At 36.7% G+C, this 17028-nt stretch overlaps 1 protein-coding gene across 5 annotated transcripts in view; it reads right to left on the bottom strand.

The window, feature by feature from the left end:
- The window catches only part of LOC117324551 (kinesin-like protein KIF26B), a 385773-nt gene that overhangs the window by 21248 nt on the left and 347497 nt on the right, over positions 1 to 17028 (bottom strand). For all 5 annotated transcript variants that reach the window (XM_033880465.1, XM_033880464.1, XM_033880466.1 and 2 more), the window contains 4 exons: positions 12566 to 12772; positions 12034 to 12127; positions 7058 to 7255; positions 1703 to 1858 (listed from right to left, as the gene is read on the bottom strand). In XM_033880465.1, coding sequence (XP_033736356.1) covers positions 1703 to 1858; positions 7058 to 7255; positions 12034 to 12127; positions 12566 to 12772 — 655 coding nt within the window. The remainder of the gene's footprint in view (positions 1 to 1702; positions 1859 to 7057; positions 7256 to 12033; positions 12128 to 12565; positions 12773 to 17028) is intronic.

Genomic DNA, 17028 nt, shown 5'->3' on the forward strand with positions numbered 1-17028 from the left:
TAACCAAAGACTGATTTCTTTGCCAAACCACAAAATGCCTAACACTGCCCAAGTGTTCCCCACTGTGGTCTCCCAGTAAGGGGGAGTAAGGGGGGACATATCTGTTAACAAATTAACATCAAAGTCGGCCAAAGATGAGTAATATCTTTGACAATGAGAAAAAGAGTCTGGAAACAAGAAATATCCGACAAATGGAAATGTCACTAACAATGGTAAAGCATTATTTTAAGCTTGGAGCTACAGTTAATATTTCTTACTATTTCCTTTTGTTACAGATATCAATATAAACTATGTAGATATGATGTAATCCAAACATGATGTTTGATGTAGATATGGTGTAATCCAAACATGATGTTTATATAGATATGATGTAATCCAAACATGATGTTGATATAGATATGATGTAATCCAAACATGATGTTTTATGTAGATATGGTGTAATCCAAACATGATGTTTATATAGATATGATGTAATCCAAACATGATGTTTTATGTAGATATGATGTAATCCAAACATGATGTTTTATGTAGATATGGTGTAATCCAAACATGATGTTTGATGTAGATATGATGTAATCCAAACATGATGTTTATATAGATATGATGTAATCCAAACATGATGTTTTATGTAGATATGGTGTAATCCAAACATGATGTTTTATATAGATATGATGTAATCCAAACATGATGTTTTATATAGATATGATGTAATCCAAACATGATGTTTATATAGATATGATGTAATCCAAACATGATGTTTATATAGATATGATGTAATCCAAACATGATGTTTTATATAGATATGATGTAATCCAAACATGATGTTTTATATAGATATGATGTAATCCAAACATGATGTTTATATAGATATGATGTAATCCAAACAAGATGTTTTATGTAGATATGATGTAATCCAAACATGATGTTTGATGAAGATATGATGTAATCCAAACATGATGTTTTATATAGATATGATGTAATCCAAACATGATGTTTGATGTAGATATGATGTAATCCAAACATGATGTTTATATAGATATGATGTAATCCAAACATGATGTTTGATGTAGATATGATGTAATCCAAACATGATGTTTTATATAGATATGATGTAATCCAAACATGATGTTTTATGAACTAAAAGTACAGGTTATTTTGACAGACTCAACTATATCATTCTAACGATGTGGCAAATGTTTGGAACACCATTACTTCAAAGCTAGGCAGATTAAATAAATCTTAAATGAAAAAGAATAAGAAGGACCATGTATATCCAGCTGGTGTAGAAGTGTGCTGATACAGGGGGACAAACCGACTTGTGTATCACATAAACATACAAGGTGAATTATTGGAGATAGCCAATAAATTGGCTGTTCAGACGATCCTATCTGGACCATATCTTGGGAGATCACAGATAACATTAGCTAATAGACACTAACTTCCTACAAACATGCCAGGTACTTTCTCTATGCCACACAAGAAACTTTGCCAGTGATGTGTTGTGAATGTATGTCTCTTATTTCACACACTATTGATGATTATCAATGGAAAACATAAATTCCTTACCAGAAACAAACTCTTTTTTTTTTTTATTTTTAAAAACTGTATAAAGCAAATATCCCAAAACTTGGAAATGGAATTAAACTTAAGATATAGTGTTCGAGGCAGGAATTGATGAAGTAAAATTTTAATAATACCATACCTAGTTTTGTTCGGGCAGCAATGGCAGCGTCCAGGTAGTACGTGGCTCGTTCTGCTGTGGGGGCTCTCAACTCACTCTGGTTCTCCAGCTGAGTTCCACAAATTGGATCTTCCCTGAGGTAGACTCCAGGGGCAGTACCACTTCCTGATTCAACACCTGTCAACAAATAACCATGGTTACGAGAGCACACCTCATATTTACGCAGATTATCTAACGTTTGGAAATAATTTCAGTTGTAATTCACTGGAATGTCCTGAAGTGGAGAATATTTCAGACAAAATCTTATTAACAAAATATAACAAAATTATCAAAAAGCAGAATTCTTTATCACAATGATAGAATACAATGTCTTGAAGATAGAAACACATGTATCACTGCTCTACTGTAAAGGAAGGTTGTGTCAGTTGTCACATGATTTTTCTCAAATATTTTCAAAAGTGGACAAAATTTCATTGAAAAAGACCACAACTAAGCCCCAACCAGACCTACACAAAACCACACACCTATCCACAGCAAGATCCATGTCAGGAAATTTTTAAGGAAAACTAGAGTTCAGCTTGTTGGTCGCTGGTAAGTACACAAGACCAGAGTGAAAAAAGATTACCAGAAAGAGAGGAACTGGCCTGGACTTGTAATTTACAGCCCTGAGTGGAGCCTGGCACATGTTGATGTTTACGAGGCGATGTCAAGCCATTGGGAGGCCCATTTACCAGTTATAAGCAAGGGCTAGCTGTTGGTGCCTCAACATGTATTAACGGTGTGATAATCGCCATGTTCCAGGTAGGGGGGAGCTGTGGACCGGTACACCCAGGCCACATCCTAATGTAACCAATCACGGCCCAGCATTCCATCAGGTCTGTTACAGGTAAACAGGTAGTCTGGTCTACATTGTTACTGGTAAACAGGTAGTCTGGTAAACAGGTAGTCTGGTAAACAGGTAGTCTGGTCTACATTGTTACAGGTAAACAGGTAGTCTGGTCTACATTGCTACTGGTAAACAGGTAGTCTGGTAAACAGGTAGTCTGGTCTACATTGTTACAGGTAAACAGGTTGTGCGGTATACATAGGATTGAGACACAAGGCATGTCTAGGATCGAGACACAAAGTATGTCAAGAATCGAGACACAAGGCATGTCTAGGATCGAGACACAAGGTATGTGTAGGATCGAGACACAAGGTATGTCTAGGATCGAGACACAAGGTATGTCTAGGATCGAGACACAAGGTATGTCTAGGATCGAGACACAAGGTATGTCTAGGATCGAGACACAAGGTATGTCTAGGATCAAGACACAAGGTATGTCTAGGATCGAGACACAAGTTATGTCTAGGATCGAGACACAAGTTATGTCTAGGATCGAGACACAAGGCATGTCTAGGATCGAGACACAAGTTATGTCTAGGATCGAGACACAAGTTATGTCTAGGATCGAGACACAAGGTATGTCTAGGATCGAGACACAAGGTATGTCTAGGATCGAGAAACAAGGTATGTCTAGGATCGAGACACAAGGTATGTTTAGGATCGAGACACAAGGTATGTCTAGGATCGAGACACAAGGTATGTCTAGGATCGAGACACAAGGCATGTCTAGGATCAAGACACAAGGTAAGTCTACGATCGAGACACAAGGTATGTCTAGGATAGAGTCTATGTAAATTCTATATTCTCGTGTCAGTTGTTCTGGGACAACCTTAACACAATCGTAACATGATTTCGTGTTTTTACAACCGACATAACTTATAACTGACAAGCTATTGTACAAGTATGGGTCGCCACATATAACTAACGAACAGGAGATGTATTTTTTTATGACCACCTCATCTTGTATACCTGTATGTTTGGGTAGCTCTGTGAGAGACTGAAGCTTGCCAACAGCTGCTGTATGCCTCAATGTTACACAAAATGTGCTAACAACCATCACATCCAAGGGAGGTAATTACTGGTTCATGTCTACAATCAATTAACATTTTCTATGGCAGATAAAATGTAAGTTGGCAGTCAGCCCAAAAGCTAATGAAGATATTCTTCTTTTTATTTTTGTAGTAAGTAATTACACTATTGTGCAGTGTATATCCATTTGACCAGAAATACAAATCAATACCAAATTATCCCTTACTTTAAAGCTACAACATGATGAAGATAATGTTTTGCAGTAAATGTTTTTAGCTATCTAACACCTAAAATTCTTCTCAATATTTCACATCGAAGCACTGTCTAGTAAAGCATTTTAAGTTTGAAAGTAATGATAAATTTTTAGTTCCTGAGCTTGTGATGTGATTCAAACAACTACATGAGTGTGAATCGGTTACAATTTCATACTCTGTATGGGTGTGAATCGGATACAATTTCAGACTCTGTATGAGTGTGAATCGGTTACAATTTCAGACTCTGTATGGGTGTGAATCAGATACAATTTCAGACTCTGTATGAGTGTGAATCAGATACAATTTCAGACTCTGTATGAGTGTGAATCAGATACAATTTCAGACTCTGTATGAGTGTGAATCAGATACAATTTCAGACTCTGTATGAGTGTGAATCGGTTACAATTTCAGACTCTGTATGGGTGTGAATCGGTTACAATTTCAGACTCTGTATGAGTGTGAATCAGATACAATTTCAGACTCTGTATGAGTGTGAATCAGATACAATTTCAGACTCTGTATGAGTGTGAATCAGATACAATTTCAGACTCTGTATGAGTGTGAATCGGTTACAATTTCAGACTCTGTATGGGTGTGAATCAGTTACAATTTCAGACTCTGTATGGGTGTGAATCGGATACAATTTCAGACTCTGTATGAGTGTGAATCAGATACAATTTCAGACTCTGTATGAGACAGGTCTTGGAATCACTCACATGAGATCTCTTCAGAACAATTTAAATGATAAGAATGCCATCAAAGTCAAACACCGAAAAGAATCTCAACCAGAGCCACTATCACACAATATCGAAAATGTCTGAAGCTGAAACTTGGTACTTTTATGTTTTGGTCATTGTATCCAGTCTGACATTTATGGTAAGGACTATAGTGTAGTGTGTCAGTCTGACATTTATGGTAAGGACTATAGTGTAGTATGTCAGTATCCAGTCTGACACTTTTGGTAAGGACTATAGTGTAGTATGTCAGTCTGACATTTATGGTAAGGACTATAGTGTAGTGTGTCGGTACCCAGTCTGACATTTATGGTAAGGACTATATTATAGTGTGTCGGTACCCAGTCTGACATTTATGGTAAGGACTATAGTGTAGTGTGTCAGTACGCAGTCTGACATTTATGGTAAGGACTATAGTGTAGTGTGTCAGTACCCAGTCTGACACTTATGGTAAGGACTATATTATAGTGTGTCGGTACCCAGTCTGATATTTATGGTAAGGACTATAGTGTAGTGTGTCAGTACCCAGTCTGACATTTATGATAAGGACTATAGTATAGTGTGTCGGTACCCAGTCTGACATTTATGGTAAGGACTATATAGTATCATAGTGTGCCAGAACCAACAATATCTAGCTATTGGTAATCAGACCTCCAAATAAAACGATCAGGTCGACAAATAATGATGGTAAGGAATTGAATGCCGACAAGACCTGCTATATACATGACAGCAGACTCTCTGCTGCTGCTGCTGCTGGAGACTGTCTGGTGAATAAAAGGGCAGCCTCGCTATCACAGAGTGCCGCTCTATACAGAATTAGACTCCCTATTGATTCTAAAACTGCTGCAATTGTTTCAGAAAAAAACTTTAATGCCGATGCATACTGCCTTGCATTTTAAGTCTTCAAGGTAAAAAAAACTTCACGGTAAAACCAATTTACAATTTGGTACTAAACCTGGCTAATGAATCTTGTCATCCAATCAGGGACTCCAGCTCCTGTACCCATACTAATTGACATGTATCGAGGCTTGGTAATGATGTTATTCAGACGTGTGTGACAACATTTTTTGTCAAAGAGTAATGCTTGTCTACAATACTGCACTATATTACATATGTATTCAGTATTTGATCGCTAAAAATTGATGTGTATTGCTTTTTTTCTCCCTCACAGCCAGTAGATCAAAGTATATGTATCATATATAAGTACAGAGGCATTGTCCAGTATGACTCAACTTCCAGTCTCTGAGGACTTCAATACAGTAAAATGTCACACTGATACTCGGAGATCATCCGCGTCTATTTTGGATGGTGAAAAACCCAGTGTAGGTGCTTTCTTCATGAATATTTCACTGCCTAAGCTCAGTTTAATTCCATTACTTCATAACTAAATATTCCAGACCTATTGTGTAGTACTTGATTCCAGCATTGGGCTGAATGTGAAGTGTGAATCCAAACTCTGTATCGTCCATCAATGCTGCTGTCACACTTTTTCAGGTCAAGGTTGCCTTTTTGGAAGTAATAGCGCAAAACTGTTGCATGTTTCAACTGCAGTTGCTTCGTCAGTGTTTTTCAATTCTGCTGAAAGTGCCGATCTGCCAGAAGTGCCGATTGGTTAATAGAAGATTTTTTCTCTACTCATGCACCAACTATGTCATTACTTAATTTAATTGTAAAGACATTTTGTGATTATAAATAAATAAAACCATTTGGTTAAAATAAACCTTGAAATAACTTTGTATGCTTTTAAAACAAGTTTGTTGGTGAAAAGGGACAACTTACCACCAACAACATCTGAGAGACAACTTACCACCAACAACATCTGAGAGACAACTTACCACCAACAACATCTGAGAGACAACTTACCAACAACAACATCTGAGAGACAACTTACCAACAACAACATCTGAGAGACAACTTACCACCAACAACATCTGAGAGACAAGACAACTTACCATCAACAACATCTGAGAGACAACTTACCACCAACAACATCTGAGAGACAAGACAACTTACCACCAACAACATCTGAGAGACAACTTACCACCAACAACATCTGAGAGACAACTTACCACCAACAACATCTGAGAGAAGAGACAACTTACCACCAACAACATCTGAGAGACAACTTACCACCAACAACATCTGAGAGACAACTTACCATCAACAACATCTGAGAGACAACTTACCACCAACAACATCTGAGAGACAACTTACCACCAACAACATCTGAGAGACAAGACAACTTACCATCAACAACATCTGAGAGACAACTTACCACCAACATCATCTGAGAGAAAAGACAACTTACCACCAACATCATCTGAGAGAAAAGACAACTTACCACCAACATCATCTGAGAGAAAAGACAACTTACCACCAACATCATCTGAGAGAAGAGACAACTTACCATCAACAACATCTGAGAGAAGAGACAACTTACCACAAACAACATCTGAGAGAAAAGACAACTTACCAGCAGCAACATCTGAGAGAAGGTCTTTGAGGCACTCAGCTTTTCCGGTCACTTCTACAGCGGACACTCGTACTGAGAATCGTGCTCCGGTCTTTTCTTTTTGTTCGTTGATAAGACGGAACAACCAAGCGATGGCACAAGGGATAATGCCTAATGTCTGTGCTGATTGGTCCTGGCCTACCATTGTATATGATTTACCTGTAATTATAATCATTTGTATTGTACAATTTGAAGTTCATAATTATTCATGTATATTGTACATATAAGCCAATGTCATTACAGAATATAGTACAGTACAATGATATTACATTAACAGTCTTTGACAGCATTAAAACAAATTCTTTTTAATCCAAGATAATTCTGCATATTTCCAAGTTTTTTTGAGTTTTAGAAATGTCAACATTGATTTTATATTAATGCATATCAAAACATATCAATATTGATAATAAAAGTGAAAAAAAAAAAAAAAAAAAAAATCAAACAAACAAAAAACAAGAAAATAAAATCCCAAACCATCAGAACAAACCCATACAAACATTCTACATATTTTTCATTGAAGTCCAAAACATGATTTCATTACTAATTGTGAATCCTTTCCAATCTTATTTTCCAAGTAATATGTGGTCTAGAGGCCAATCGCTGGTCCCTAATATCTTGCATTAGCATACTGTCGTACAGATGGTTCGGAATATGACAATAATATGTCATTTGCCACGGTTCACTGCACTAATGGTGACTTGATTTTCTCTCTTACAGCATTTTAGCAGACCTTTAATTCAGTGAGCAACATGCAAGCACGTGCCAACCCAACGAAAACAACACTAGCCAGGAATGGCCCTTTGGGGGATTGCTTGTCCGCTATGGACACAGTCACTATAGTATTCACTATTCCTCGACACTTGTTTTGTCCTCTACAATACTTAAGCTCATCTAATAAGCCATATTGTCATGTTCCTTTAAATTCCTTAACTCTGACGGAATTTTATCTTCACACTGAGCCTTAAGACATTACTAATTTATTTATTAGAGGAAAACTCGCCACAATAAAAACATGACCAAGCCCTTTCTACACTATTCAATAACGATGTAATTGGCCTTTTCATCTCCCCCTAGATGACACATGTTTTTGAAGAGAGACGAAAAATGTCTCGTCAAAATAGGAAGCAACAGAGCGAGAAAAATTGAATTAGAAAACAATATCGCTACACCATATCAATATGCGGGGATAGACAATTATGTATAGGAGGCATCAATACTAACCGACTTCACTATATTTCATTTATTCAATACAACAGCCTGTCGTTTTTGTGGCAAGTAATTTGATTTCCACACTTTTTGGCAAAGATTGGATTTTCTGAGTCATCTGAAATTTTCTTATAAAATCTAACTTCTTCAGAGCAAGGTGACTTGGTGACCAGGGGGTTCCCATCGGTAGCACAAACAGACACGCAAATTTACTTTTTTCTATTAAATATTCCAAATTGAATAAATTTTAAACTCACATGATTTAGTCCTATATATGGCATATAAAATAAATAAATGACTTCTGTCACAATTCTTAGAATATACATAATACACTTCAATGTTGATTGATAGCTATGATATTTTTCTGGTTTTCAGCGATGGGTTTTAAGAGAAAAACACTGCATTTATCATTCCAAAGATATTTTAAAATATGCCAATACATTTGTTCTCATTTGAGAATACATGATCTTTCCTGATAATGTTGAACCAGTACTCACATCACCAGTAGAACTAATATCTTACACCAGTAAGTAGACAAGAACCCATATATATGTGTCGAGTACAGATACTAGAGACGAATGGTCTACCCATATGGAATATATAATGGTGGAAGATAGTTTCTTGGCTGACAGTTTAATATATCCTAGCTTCATCTAATTACCAAAATGAGGGGTAAAACTACAATCACCACACGTGTGACGCATCCCCCTCCATCATTGGTATCAGGAAGTCGATGCAAGCCAGAAGAGCTCCAATGACAAGGGGAGGTAATCATTATCTTGGTTAATGTCAGAATTAGCCAGGATATTGAAGTCTTCCTAAATTCCTTGTGCTAACGGTATCAACTGTTTTGATATTACATTTTGACAGGCTTACAAAATGTTTTGGGTATGCTCTTCAAATGTACAACATTTGTCACATGACCAGAATGAGGAATGTGTCTAACTAGGCCTCCCCATGAAAATTCCTTTTCCTATCATCTATTATACAAAAATAATCCCTGGAATTCTCTTCAAAGTGACAATAGCACATTTCAGCAGTAAGTAGGAGGGCAAAAACTGGTACAGAACATTATCTCTTCCATTTACATGTTAATTACTGAGTAGAACATTTATAATTATAAATTCAGCTAATAATTTAATTAACTTTGTAACCTATATACAATTGTATACTTTTGGTGCCAAAAACAGCCATATTGTGTTGTCCCTAGATATCTTGTTCATCCTAAAATTCTGACCCAAGAGACATCAAATTAAACTTGTATTATTATGTAAAGATATTTTTTCATTTATCTCAAACTTATCTAGTTCCAAATGTGGTATGATTTTGATATTGCTTTTGCTGTGTACTAAATCCATATCTTAATCCAATCCCAACACAACTAGCCAAAGTTACAAATTTTCCAAATGTATATTAAAATTTCAGCAAATGTAGCAACGGACTGTCTTCATGGACAATTAGCACAGGTCTTGGAAGTGTTGAAACAGACCATCAAAATTACATCCATTTTGTGGCCATAATGGCCTTGCTTTGTCGAGGGTGGACCCTGATGAGTTTATCAGCAAGGAACCAAACCAATGAGCCATTTCCCTGTAGAATCCCAGCAGGAGGGGCTCATCAGGCAGAAAAGATGGCCACACTGGTATAGTAGTGTCTAACAATTTAGTTATTGTTCCACAAATCACAATCACATGTGACCAATATAGATATAGGATATAAAGGTACATATGTAGATGTATTCATACCAATATAGATATATGATATACATGTACATATGTAGATGTATTCATACAAATATTTTTATCTATAAACATACCATTATTTTTACATTTACATGTGTTGTCAAGTCTATTCACATTGCCAACCTCTTTACATTGTTTAACTTTTTATATTGCCAACCTCTGAATATTGATAATTTTTTTATATTGCCGAACCTCCTTATATTGTTGAAGTTTTACATTGCTGAACCTCCTTATTTTGTTGAAGTTTTACATTGCCGAACCTCCTTATTTTGTTTAACTTTTACATTGCTGAACCTCCTTATTTTGTTGAAGTTTTACATTGCCGAACCTCCTTATATTGTTGAAGTTTTACATTGCCGAACCTCCTTATATTGTTGAAGTTTTACATTGCCGAACCTCCTTATTTTGTTGAAGTTTTACATTGCCGAACCTCCTTATATTGTTGAAGTTTTACATTGCCGAACCTCCTTATTTTGTTAAACTTTCTATACTGCCAAAGCTAATTTCCAAACATCTTTACATTGCCAAACTTTTTACATCGCCAAACTTCATTACAATTTGCTTAACAACTTTACATTACCAGTCTTAGATATTGATGTAATTCTGATTAAGAAGCTAGAATTTCATTTAAAACACAGCAAAGCTTACTACAAATTCTCAAACTCTGCACAGAACAGATGCAAGCCGGTTATTCACGGGATACTTCTAATTAAATTCTGCAAGAATTGAAGAGAGAGAAAAACATTTGATACTGAAATGTCAGGTTCCCTTTGATCAATTTATGTAATAAAATTGAAAATATGACAAATATTATTCAAAGCTTCAATCTGACTCATGCAGCCAAACGTTCTTTGGGATTTCAATTCTATCACTTAGTTGAGGGGAAAAATCTTTTGATATCAAGTTTTTCAAAAAAAATGTAGCCAAATAAATTGTTCTGAAATTTGCTTGATATTTTGAATTACAAATGATACATCATTTATCAGAAGCTGCTGAATCATTATTACCGAAACCATTGTGCTTTTAATGTTTCTTTTTAACATCATGAAAGTATAAACTTGATCATACTAATTGATTTTGACAAGGCTAAATTTTACTGCACAATGGCATGGATGCGGATGCACCTTGATATTTCTTTTTTTAAATAAAAAACTCTGGAGAAAGCTGCAGGAAAACATTTGGAAATTATAACCAGCAGCATCCTCATTATTAACCCAAAAAATTGCTAGACATGCTCATAGCTACGATATGTATTTTATTATTTCTTTGAAAAAACTCTCTATGGGAATGCAAATGGACTTTCTTCATGCAAAACCTCAGCACTGATGGCATGTATTTCTGATGCTCAAACCAGAATATGATACGGTATTAATACAGGCAACAATTATTTTGTACTTTAACGCTGCAGATTTTTTTTCAATCTGATCTGCATTGGAACTTTGATTACTTGGGGAGGTGCAGTAATGGTGAAAGTCCTGGGCTGATCAGTTATAATTTGGAGACTCATTAACATGATACGAAGGCTGTCAGAATGTGGACTTCGGGTGTGATCTCGGAGAGTGCACAGCAGCAAATAGCATTACAACAAAGTGTTGTGGTGCATGTTTGTTCAAGACTGTTTTATGAAAAAAGGCCGAGTGAAAGTCTCTCTGTGGGATCAACAAAATGGTCGGATATCAACAGTGATGATTTGAATGATCCTCAAACTGACATCTATAACACGTAAGATTTCAACTTGAGATTTATCAAGTTCAAATTGCACTTTTATCATTATTGAATTTCAAAATTTTATCACAATGATATCCTGTTTAAATCCACTTTAGACCATTTTATAATGGAGAGAGATAACAGGTAAGGTTGAAGGGAGCTCATTCAATACATGGTTAATGAAATTAGTAAACCTGATTTTTTTCATGAAAATAAATCATCATGCGCCCCAATATTATCTGTAATGCTACTATTGTCTAATTTTTAGTGACGTCTGCTCACCCAGTTTTGAGTAGCCATAAGTAAACAGACATCCATCCGCTCCGTTCACAACTCCCTGGATGATTTCAGTTAAGCTGCTGGCGCACACCTCAGTCTATTTAAAGAACAGAACAAAGAAATGAACAAATACATCAATAGTCTTTATTGTTACAGACATCAAAACTCAACTTCTTTTCATCCAAGCTATGATAACGGATGAAGGTCTGATGGGAAGGTCCAGGATACTTGGGACATGAATGGTAATTACTGTTATTTTCATTGTGAAGAAGACCACTTATCGGCAAAATTTCCACCTTGAATGAATAAAAGGGAACAAATTAGACTAACTGTTGGTTACTATAATTCATTAGGGTTAATTAATGCAGAAGAATTAGGAGATCTTTGATCCTTTTGTTTTTCCGAACTCTCCTTTCTTTTCCATTAGCTGCGAGAGCTACATTCCAGTTCTACTTTTTTGCACTTCTGTATTTCTTGACCAGAAAAAAATGTTTTGCTTTGTTTTTGGCTAGAGAAAAAATGCTAAAAAATTTACCTGTGAATCGTCAGGTGAAAAGACAGCATCGAAGGCAAACATTTTTGGTGCTGTTGTTGTGGCAGTCCTGCGATGGGCAGCAGTGGTAAAGCCGGCCGCGGTAGGATCGTAGACTGTCACCTGTTTTTTGCGGGGGTCTATAGCTAGGAAGGAGTTTCCCTGTTCTCCGTAATGATTGGAGGGACAAATCTTTAGCATGACCTTCACCTGAAGAGACAAAATATATACAACACTGGATTAAACCTAGCATTACTTATCACCTCTAATTAACCTTGTACATTGTCCTGTCTATATACTGACCACTTCAGTGACCCATCTGATGACCGCTGGAGTCTATCAAACTACAGGAAATTGTTAGGAATCACATTACAAGACAGACTTGGGGTAAAAATTTCCAGTAAATTCAGGAAATTATTTCCCTTGGAAGTAGACAGATTCAAACCATCAAATGAATTTATATAGACGAACAGCTCATGAAAACTCACATAAGCTTATGTAATGGAACATTCCAGCCTCTTCCAATGGCAAGGTCATATATAATAATCTGGTATTCCAATGTCAAGGTCATATATAATAATCTGGTATTCCAATGGCAAGGTCATATATAATAACCTGGTCTTTGTATTCAAAACATGTTTAGTTAAATTCAAATGAATATTTCTTCATCTCATAAATATTTCTAGAATTCATTTGATAATATTCTTCTGGAAACAATGAAAAAGATTTATTTACAATACTTATGAAATGCTAAGAAACCACAATTTCATCTACTACCCAACAGATAAACAGTTCTGAGGGTTGAGTTGATTTAATTTGACTCTGAATTCAACCAAATGAAAACAAATTTATCTCAATTTCTGCCTCATTTCATTCCCTTATTCCAAAAGTAAGCAACTAATTTAACATCTAAAGTGGTCGCATGGACATCATCAAGACTTGTTAAAAATATAGTTAGTCATTCAAAATTTGTTCGCAATACGGAAAGTGTCTCCGACAATTTGAACAATTTTTATTCCAAGCGTTCTTTTTTTAAATCATTAGTCGACCCGACTCTCCATTTTGAACCATTATCGGTAGCACTCTTTAGTTAAACCAATTGATGAAACTCTGTCAAACCTATCCACTCTACAACAGCGTTCATCAGAGCGCGCTCCGCTTGATGTGCTATGTCTTCAGTGTTTTCTATAGCCATTGAATAATTCGTAATTAGTGGACAATTAGATTTGATGGTCCCCGGAGAAAGACCACGAGGATGGAGCAATGCGGTGCATACAAAATAACACTGTTGCATGTGAAGGATTCGGTAGAACCCCAATCACACAATCCCGAAAGAGTAATAAACTTGTAACATATTCAACAATTTAGTTATCTTGTCAATGAAATGCCGTCAAGGCATTTGGCATGTGAACTTATATCAAGTTTGCATTGGAGGAATATCTGATTTGTTAGACACTCGGGGACACCGTAGCATATTGTGTTCAGTAAAAATGAAGAACATTTGCTAAGTCTCTTTGAAGAAAAAAAAAAATAAGATCCCAACTTTTGATTCAAGCTTTCAATCTTAAAGATCACATGTTGCATCAAGATGGTAGAATCGCTAGAGAAAAGGGAAGTGGCATTTATCAGTGAGGAATAGTCCATCTTTGATAAAAATAAGCGCAATTCATTCAGTTATACTTGTGAAATTTATATGTTTTATAACCTATAATTAGAAATATGAGATGGAAATAAAAACACTTTGATAAAATCTCATCCCAATCGACCAACTCGTATAAATTTCATTTCACAAACGTAATAGGATGTATACATGACATGCCCGTGTAAAACTGATACGTAGGCTTTCATTTTATTGCCAATGGTTTTCAAATAAAATATTTTGCACAAACACGGAATAAAAAGCACTCGTTAATGTCAGAGAAGAAACAGAAGGATATAAACGAGAGAGCAGTGATAATTAAAGCGTCTGTCAGACAATCTACAAATAAAATTCAAAGATGAAAATTGAGCCTGGTCTTGATCAAACTCAATTCCAGTTAGCTTTCTCCCCGTCCAACAGTTACGAAGAATACAAGAAATCTCTGAGGCATTACCATATATAATAGGTTTAGACATTTCTTTCAAACAGTCAGGCAACCCTCTATCAGTACAGGGTAGAGTTGCGATGACTACATTGAGCGTGTGCCATCCTGGACGTCACGCGGGCTATATCTCTAATATGGTCAAGTCAGGTAAGCTCTAAGAAGCAAGCAGTATCTGGCAGTAAAAGGTCCCAAGGGCCCATCCTAGAAAAATGTCTGCTTTGTGATTTTCAAGTCTCCATGCGTGTTCATGCAGTATATATTTGTGTAAATTGGAAATTCAGTTATTTTGACTTTACTTCTCAATTTTCTATGAAAAATGTTTTTCATCCCTGAGGAAGTGTGATATGTATTACATTTGTGCATATCTTTGTCCCCTTTGGTGTAAATATTTACAGATAGTACTGTACAGAAAGTAGACTAAATGGTCAGACTCTCGCAGGTGACAATCCTTGATCCATTGTAGATAAAAACCAATGCTAAAACGCCTCAGTAGGCAACTTTTTACAGGATTTAAACAGGGAGATCTCTACCATTGAACAGGCAGATATCTAACATTTTTGAGAATATGAAAGAATTTAATTTAAATCATCTTTCAATGAAATTTCAATTAATTTAGATAGAATATCTGAGGGCCTAGAAGGGTAAAGTTTGAATTACATTGGTAGCTTTATCCTACCGCAATGTCATCCTCTCAATATCCCTCCTCTGTGTCCCTATTCCCAGCCATCACAACAATGTGTCCCTCAATATCCCTCCTCTGTGTCCCTATACACAGCCATCACAACGTGTCCCTCAATATCCCTCCTCTGTGTCCCTATACACAGCCATCACAACGTGTCCCTCAATATCCCTCCTCTGTGTCCCTATTCCCAGCCATCACAACAACGTGTCCCTCAATATCCCTCCTCTGTGTCCCTATACACAGCCATCACAATAATGTGTCCCTCAATATCCCTCCTCTGTGTCCCTATACACAGCCATCACAACAATGTCTCCCTCCATATCCCTCCTCTGTGTCCCTATACACAGCCATCACAACAATGTGTCCCTCAATATCCCTCCTCTGTGTCCCTATACACAGCCATCACAACAATGTGTCCCTCAATATCCCTCCTCTGTGTCCCTATATACAGCCATCACAACAATGTGTCCCTCAATATCCCTCCTCTGTGTCCCTATACATAGCCATCACAACGGGTCCCTCATTATCCCTCCTATGTGTCCCTATACACAGCCATCACAACAACGTGTCCCTCAATATCCCTCCTCTGTGTCCCTATACACAGCCATCACAACAACGTGTCCCTCAATATCCCTCCTCTGTGTCCCTATACACAGCCATCACAACAACGTGTCCCTCAATATCCCTCCTCTGTGTCCCGGCTTATACACAGCCATCACAACAATGTGTCCCTCGATATCCCTCCTCTGTGTCCCTATACACAGCCATCACAACAATGTGTCCCTCAATATCCCTCCTCTGTGTCCCTATACACAGCCATCACGTGTCCCTCAATATCCCTCCTGTGTCCCTATATACAGCCATCACAACAATGTGTCCCTCAATATCCCTCCTCTGTGTCCCTATACACAGCCATCACAACAACGTGTCCCTCAATATCCCTCCTCTGTGTCCCTATATACAGCCATCACAATAATGTGTCCCTCAATATCCCTCCTCTGTGTCCCTATATACAGCCATCACAATACCTACAGATTCTTTAGGAAAGCTGCTACCTCTTAACACCAAGTACCATTCAAGATAGGTGAAGGAACAAACAAAATGGAATTTTTTGGAATCAGAGTAATGCAGTATGGGTAATATAATACATTAACCAATCAAATCCCATAAAAACAGGCAATATTAATGGTGTGCCACCATAAAATTACATCAAGTCCTTCCAGAAAACGACCAAAAATAATTTGTTTTATGAAACAGGTACTAATGGTTAATCCCATTGCATTCTATTACAAGATGTAAACCATTAAACGAGAGATGATGCGATTGTTTTCTAGTGACATCGTAATTTTCAGTAACGGAGGCAAAGCATTACATATTAACAGAAAACAGACACATCGACACACAAAAATACTCACCAAAATTCTGTCACAATTACTGAGATATTTGGGAGTTTTTATAACCAGAGACCAGGTGTTGGAGGATTAGCTCTCTTGAATTGTCTATAGACTAGGAATGGTTCAAGTGTAATAGGGCTAGATCTAGGTGTGTTCCTGGGGAGAGATACGCTACCCATTCATTGCATGTGTTGTTAGCTTTTAATAACAGAAACCATATCCAAGGTGATTGTGTGGATACTGAAATTCACACAAAAATATCTGCTCAAGTTTGGAATCAAAACAGCCACAAGATGACAAGAAAAC

The sequence above is a fragment of the Pecten maximus genome, chromosome 3, assembly GCF_902652985.1.
Source record: "Pecten maximus chromosome 3, xPecMax1.1, whole genome shotgun sequence".
Lineage (NCBI taxonomy): Eukaryota > Metazoa > Mollusca > Bivalvia > Pectinida > Pectinidae > Pecten > Pecten maximus.